The sequence below is a fragment of the Tupaia chinensis genome, unplaced genomic scaffold (genome assembly GCF_000334495.1).
Source record: "Tupaia chinensis unplaced genomic scaffold, TupChi_1.0 Scaffold000355_1, whole genome shotgun sequence".
Classification (NCBI taxonomy): domain Eukaryota; kingdom Metazoa; phylum Chordata; class Mammalia; order Scandentia; family Tupaiidae; genus Tupaia; species Tupaia belangeri.
In genome coordinates this window covers 920,054-927,143 of record NW_006159850.1, presented here as the reverse complement: position 1 = coordinate 927,143, position 7,090 = coordinate 920,054, and the positions used below count along the sequence as shown (strand labels likewise).

The 7,090-nt window shown below is 61.4% G+C and overlaps 1 protein-coding gene across 1 annotated transcript; it reads right to left on the bottom strand.

Annotated features, from left to right (window-relative positions):
• Positions 1-205: 205 nt before the first annotated feature.
• SNAI3 (snail family transcriptional repressor 3) lies at positions 206-6,923 on the bottom strand. Its single transcript, XM_006152706.3, has 3 exons — positions 6,848-6,923; positions 2,894-3,475; positions 206-400 (listed from the first exon to the last, which is right to left on the bottom strand). The coding sequence occupies exons 1-3, from the start codon at positions 6,921-6,923 to the stop codon at positions 219-221; spliced, it is 840 nt and encodes a 279-aa protein (XP_006152768.1). The 3' UTR covers positions 206-218.
• Between the last annotated feature and the right edge of the window lie 167 nt (positions 6,924-7,090).

Below are 7,090 nucleotides of genomic sequence, written 5' to 3'. Positions count from 1 at the left end.
CAGGGATGGTCAAGGCGGAGACAGAACCATGCTCCTCTCTGGGTGGAAGTCTTCCCTGGGGGAGACGGCTCCTCGCCCCGGGCATGGTGGGGAGAGAGGCCCCCTGTGGACTCTGTGTGGGCATGGCAGAAGACCCGAGCACAAGGTCAGGTCCCGCCCTCCCCAGACACCAGGGAACGTGGGGCGCCAGCCTCGGCCCTGCCTGTGCTGGCGGCCTCTCAGGGGCTGGAGCAGCAGCCAGACCCCTGGTGCCGCACCAGAAGGGACACGCGGGAGAAGGTCCTGGCGCAGGCCGCGCACGGGTACCGCTTGGCGTCCGAGTGTGTCTGCAGGTGCGCCCGCAGGTTGGAGCGGTCGGCGAAGGCCCTGCTGCAGTGGGGGCAGGCATAGGGCTTCTCACCTGGAGAGGATGGGAGGGCCGGGTGAGTGCCTGTGGCAGGCTGGACTGTCCCGTCCATCAGCGAACACCCTGTTCCTCCCCTGGGGAGCACCGAGGCCAGAGCTGCTGGGGCTGCAGGTGGCCGCAGCCACTGGGCCTCCCCCGGCCACTGGGCCTCATTCGTCTGGAGCGTCCCAGCCTGGCCACTCGTCTGCAGCTGCTCCTGCCCACCAGCGCATGAGTGGGGCAGCTGGGCTCCTGCAGCGTCCAGCCTGAGAGTAGAGCGGAGGTGAGTAGTGGCTCCTGAGGAGGCAGTGTTTAGGGGCCACCTCCGGCTAGGTGACCATGGGCCCCGAAGGATGGGAGGGGTCCTGGGCATCGCCCAGCCAGTCCATCGGCCCTGTGGACCCTGCGGTCCCGAGCCACCTCCTGCTGCCTGGATTTGGGCACAGCCCTGGGCAAGAGCACGTGCCCGGAAAGGCACGGGTCAGGTGCGTGGGCCCCAGGGGCTGGGGAAGTCAGTCCTCGTGCAGGGCCAGGTTTCCCGGGGCCTGCAAGTGGGCTCCGGAGGGTGCCTTCCTGGACTCCATGCAGTGGGCCTCGGACAGACGGGACTGCTGGCTGGGCGGGGACCTCCAGCACTACCGGTCCGCACTCACTCTGCACACTGTGGTCAACAGGACGACCCAGGCTGAATCGCTGGTTGGCCCTGGGAAGAGCAGGCACCTCCACTCTCTATGGGTATTACTCCTTTTAAAAATATTCTTATGGGGGGACCAGCAGTTAGCGTAATGGCTATGTCGCTGGACTCCCATGTAGTCGACCGCAGTTCGAGTCCCAGACCCGGTGGCTTAAACTCATGCCGGGCACGTGTGCGTGCGTGCCCAAGATCCCGAGAAGAGAATGGAAGAGAAGGGATTGCGGTGTGGCCATCCCCCCTGGGGGGTGATTTCTTGCTTTCTGTCTCTCTGTCTCTCTCTGTCTTTCTGGCAAGTACACACAACCTGTCGCAAAAACCTCTCCAAAAAAATTTTTTTTTAATTTTATGGGGACCGGCAGGTGGCATGGTGGTCGAAGTGCTGGACACTCGCACATGGTCAACCATGGTTCGAGCCCTAGACCTGATGGCTGACTTTCTCACCTTCTCTCTCTCTTGCTCTCTCTTTCTGTGTGGTCAAATTAAAAATAAAACAAATGAATTAAAAAAGTAAAATTAGGGACCAGCAGTTAGCATAATGGCTATGTTGCTGGACTCCCACGTAGTCGACCGCGGTTCACGTCCTGGACCCGGTGGCTTAAAACATGCCGGGTGCGTGTGCGTGCGTGCCCAAGATCCCGAGAGGAGAATGGAGGAGAAGGGATTGTGGCGTGGCCATCCCCCCCTTGAGGGGGTGATTTCACTCTTTCTGTCTCTCTGTCTCTCTCTGTCTGTCTGGCGAGCGCATGCGCCCTATAGCAAAAACTTCTAAAAAATAAAAAAAGGAAAATTAAATAAAATAATTATTTTTAAAAATATATTTTTATGCCTGGGCTGGCCGGGGGCATGGTGGTTGAGGTGCTGGACTCCCACATGGCCAACTGGTGCAGGTCCTGGGCCTGGCGGCTTGCTTTCCCACTTCCCTCTTCTCTCACTCTGTGTCTCTTTGGTCAAATTAAAAAATAAATAATAATAACAAAATTAAATAACAAAATAATTTTTTAAAATATATTTTTATGCCAAAAGATGAGTGGTCATGCACGGGTGAGGAAGAGGCCCCGGGGCCCCGTCACACCGCAGACCTCCAGCCCGGCACTCTCAGGGTTTGAGTCGGCAGGCCGGGACATGATCCTGGCCACCATGGGGGAGGGACCCAGCTGCCTTGCGTGGTGTTGGCGCACCGACCGCAGCTCCGCGGTCCCTGACACTTAAGCCCTGGCCTCTTGGGCCTGCCAGATCCACGTCCTTCGCCTTCCTCTCTCCTTCCGCCCCCAGCTGTCCTGTGCCCCCTCCTTTGGTCTGACCCCCTCATCTCCCATCTCCCCAAATTCAGAGTCTCTGTGCTTCAGCCAGGCCTAGACGCTTCCCTCCGGCCACCCCCATCCCCAAAGGCTATGGGACGTGGGCTGCCGGCTAGCTGAGACCCTGCATGTCCCTGTGGGTGGAACGGTGTCCCCCAGAGGTCAGCCGAAGCCCTGTGCCAGAGCGACTGCAACGTCACTTGGAAGTGGGTCTTGGCAAACAAGATCAGGCTGAAACGAGCCCATCAGGGCAGGCCCATGGGGCTCCCACGACAGACACACGGGAAGGCATGTGAGGACAAGGGGCAGAGACGGGGCACATGGCCGCAAACTAAGCACTGGGGCCACCCCAGGAGCTTCCAGGGACTGCGGCCTGCACATGCTGGGACGTAAGCCCTGCCTCTGGACTGTGAGCAGGTTGGTCCCACCGCTCGAAGCCGAGCGCAGGCACGCCCACCTGCCATCCACGAAACCGTCCTCCTCTCCCTCCTGGCCCGTGTCCCCCACCCGTCCTACCTGTGTGGGTGCGAATGTGGCCCTGAAGCAACCAGGGCCTGGAGAAGGCCTTGCCGCAGAGCATGCAGACGCAGGGCAGCGTGTGGGTGCGGATGTGCATCTTGAGGGCGCCCAGGCTGGCATACTCCTTGCCGCAGTGCCTGCAGGTGAAGACGCGCCCAGCCCGCAGCTGCCCATGCCGGTGCAGCCCGGCCAGCGCGTGGCAGGGCTGGCGGCAGTGAGCACAGTCAAAGTCCCCCGGGGCCCGGGCTGCCTGCTCTGCCCTCGGAAGTCTGCCCGGGGCTCCGTCCCCAGATGGGCCCTGGGTCGGGGGCCAGCGCATGGGCAAGTTGAGGTGGTTCAAGCTGTCCTTGAGGGGTGCACCGAGGGCACGGCCAGCCCGAGGGGGGCCCATTTCCAGGGGCTCGGGCCCAGAGGTCCCCAGAGCTCCCTCGTTATCCAGCAGGAGGGGCAGCGCGGTGCGGGCGAGGGCTGAGGTGTGGCCCCAGAGCCGGGGTAGGTCAGCAGGTGCAGAGGGGGCCTCCTCTGTGGGGAGAAAGGGCACCACCAGGCCCCCACAGGTAGAGCAGGCACCATGGATTTCTAGGGCGGAAGACAGAGAGTGTCCAGGTGAGGACAGAATCCTGCTTCTACCCACACCACTCACCGCAGCGTGACTGCACAGGCTTCCACGGCCCGGCACAGAGGACCCGTGTGCTGACCCAGCCTGCAAGGGAGGGCGGTGCCTACGGAAGCAGGGCTGCGACCACATTGGGGTCGCAGGGGAGTCCAGGACAGGACCTGGGTCCAGAGAGCGGATCTCTGTTGCTCTTTAAAAGAAATAGAGGCCAGCAGGTGGCGTAGTGGCTACGGCACTAAACTCCCCCATGGCTGACCGCGGTTCAAATCCCAGACCCAGTGGCCTGAAACTCATGCCAGGCCCATGTGCCTGTGGGCCAAAATTCCCACAGGGAATGAAGGAAGAGAGGCTGCAGCATAGCCATCCCCCCATGGGGTGATTTCTCACTTGCTGTCTCTCGGTCTCCTCTGTCTCTCCAGCAAGCACACGCACCCTATAGCAAAAATCTTTGAAAAGAAAATAAAAATGGAAACAAGGAAACAGAACCACGCTGACCAGCAGGTGGTGTGGTAGTTCAGGCCCTGGGCCAACTGCTGGTGCAAACCTGGGCCTGGAGGCACAGAAACATGCCGGGTCCGTGTGCCTGCGTGCCCGACGTCCCCAGAGAATGGGGGAGAGGGGGCTACTGCGTGGCCGTCCCTCCAGGCATGCTTCCTCCGCACCTCCATGAATGTGCGCACTCTACAGACAGTTATGAAGAGGGAACCCTCCCACAGCCCTGATGTGCAGCTACAGAAAAGGCTTCCAGGGCAGGCACCCACGCACCGTGCCTCTCTCGGCAGGCTTCTCAGAGTGGCCTTGGCCCACCTCTGTGCCATGGGCACAGCGGGGCACACCCTCCAGCTTCCACGGGCGTTAAGTCAGTGGTCTGGGTGTCAGCCACGTGAGACCGCCCCTGCCCACCTCCCAAGTAATCAGCCTGTGGTCACCCATCACCCTGTGGCCTCCCCACTGTGCAGCACTGTGTCCTCGGCTGGGCAGCCGGCCCTCCGCCCGCTGTGGCTTGGGCCTGTGGCTGCTGCTTTGGCGGGAGCTCTGGCACTGGGCCTGTCCTCAAGGCTCTGCAGCCGTGGGCTGGCCCACTCCTGCCTCTCCAGGTCACAGCTGTAGCCCACCAACAGGCAGGTCCTCAGGTCCGGCTTAGTGCTGGGTCTCCACCGGCCCGCCCTCCTCTCTCATTCCGGGCGCTAAGTAAGCTTGTGGCCCCTGGCCCACCTCCCTTCTGAGACTGGAGTAAGAAAGCCTACAGAGTGTCGGAAAGCTCTCAAGAACTAGAGGTCAGTGCAGGAAGAACGCAGGCAACTCCACCACAGAGACAAATGCCACTTGAGAGCGGGCAAGGGATTTGAACTTATGCAAAGACATGCCGTGAAGAGGTGCTCGGCCCGCTCGCTGTCAGGGGATACTGTCCGAACCACAGTGAGAGCACGCCACCCGGAGGGTGGCCAGGGAACAGCTACGGTGACAGTGTTGGTGACAAAGTAGGCTCAGGAAGGTCAAGGACAGACCCTGGCATCATTTCCTCCAGACCTTACCTGGCCGCCTCCCCGGCTCCAGGCACCATACAAACCCAAAGTGGACAAGCCCAGAGGCCCACGGGGTGCCACTGACCACGTGCTTCTCTGTACTCTCTGAGGTTTGCGTGCTTTTTTTTTTTAAGAGAGATTTTTTGGGACTGGCAAGTGGTGTGGGGTTAAGGGTGCTGGACTCCCACAAGGCTGACCACGGTTCAAGTCCGGATCTGGTGATTTGCTTTCTCTCACTCTCTGTCTCTCTCTGGTCAAATTAAAATAAATAAATGAATAAATGAAAATTAAATAAATAATTGTTTTTTTTTAAATATTTTTTGGCTATAGGGTGCATTTACTTGCCAGAGAGAGAGACAGACAGAAAGGGAGAAATCACCCCCCAGAAGGATGGCCACGCCACAGTCCCTTCTCCTCCATTCTCCTCTCGGAATTTTGGGCTCGCATGCACTTGCCTGGCCTGAGTTTCAAACCTCTGGAGCTGGGACTCGAACCGTGGTCAGCCATGTGGCCATCCAGTGACGTAACCATTACGCCATCTGCTGGCCCCATGCTTGCTTTTTTATCCATCCATAGCCCAGATTCCTGGGAGAAGGGGCTTTGGGGCTTCTCGGCCCTGAAGAAGAGCTATGTGAAAGGAGACAGGCGGGGGGGGCCAGCACCCGGGGGGACTTTACCGGGCGGCTGGGGCTGCAGCAGGCAGGAGGCTGTGGCCTCCCCACTGTGCAGCACTGTGTCCTCGGGGCTCACGTTCCACTGCTAAAGCAGGGTGGGACCCCAGCTTCTAAGCTAGGGCCCCTGGGATCTGACCATCCCCCTTCTACATTCGTACCCCTGAGGGCGACCACAGCCACTGCAGCCAGCACTGCACCCCCATACTTTCTGTCCCATGTCAACCTACAGAACCCCTGGTGGTGACTCCTTAAAAGGCACATTTGAAAACCATGGTCCCAGAGTGTGCCCCCTGCTGACAGCCTGGGTGCAGGTCTTCACTCAGGTTGGGCTCCCACCCCACTGGGGTGCAGAGTAGAGCTGAAGGCCTCTGAGGGGCCCTGCCCACCACCACCACCCTCCTCTCAGAGTGATGGACCCGCCCCTGTCCCCTGGTGGGCCTTTGTCCCGAGAAGCTGCCCAGCTCCTTGGGGACCTCCCCAACGCCCCAGCTGCAGGCTCTCCTTCCTCTGAAGGGCAGAGTCCTCCCTGGACACCACAGATCTGGTGTCCACGGGGAGCAGGAGTCAGGACAGTGGGCAGCCAGATACTGGACACTCCCCTCCCACCCAGGCAGTACGTGGAGGACCGCTGCCCACCCCCCAGACTGCCCCAGGGTGAGCAGAGGGAGGTCAGAGGAGCCCCTCCTCTGGAGGGGAGAGGCCCAGTTGGAATCCTGCTCGACCAGCCAGCGTGAACCGCTGCCCACTGCCCGATGCTCCCGACCCGGGTCTGGATGCTCTGCCCTCCCCGTCTCTCCCACCACTCCAGGCCCCTCCCAAACTTCTTCCTGCACGGGGAAGAAGCTCCCGGGGTCCCCTTAGCTGGGGCTGCAGGGCGGCGGTCTCTAGTGGAGCGCCCCAGGGAGATCTGGGGGCCTAGGAAAGTTGTTTAAGTCGGGAAGGGATCCGTGCCCCCTGAAGAGGAGAACGTGCCCATGGGCCCCCCCACGCCCAGCCCGGGGTCTCAGCCGGAAGCTGTGCAAGCAAGCGAGCACCTCCTCCCACCTGGGCAGGTGTCCTCCGCTCCCAGGGGCCTCCTCTCCCTCCCTCCTGCAGGGCCGAGTTCGGGGCGTTTCGGGAGCCCGGCAGCCTCTACCTCTCTGCGTCTCCAGCTGCCCGTAGTTGGGGACCCTGTGGCTGGAGTGCGTTTTCACCAGGAAGGAACGCGGCATGCTCCTCTTCTGGGCGGCGGGCTAGGGCGCGGCAGGGCGAGCGCGGTCCCGACTGCTGGTGCGCCGGGCGCGGGGCAGCGCGGGGCCAGGCAGGTGCGGGAAGGGTCAGGCTCATTAGCATAGCGCCCCGCCTCCGCCAACCAGCGCCCGGCGCGGGCGGGGCGGGG

Coding starts and splice junctions, on each gene's coding strand:
- SNAI3 (XM_006152706.3), bottom strand. CDS start 6,923: ATGCCGCGTTCCTTCCTGGTGAAAACGCACTCCAGCCACAGGGTCCCC. Junction 3,476..6,847: donor GCAGCTGGAGACGCAGAGAG/GTAGAGGCTGCC, acceptor CTTCCGCCCTAG/AAATCCATGGTGCCTGCTCT. Junction 401..2,893: donor CCACATTCGCACCCACACAG/GTAGGACGGGTG, acceptor CATCCTCTCCAG/GTGAGAAGCCCTATGCCTGC.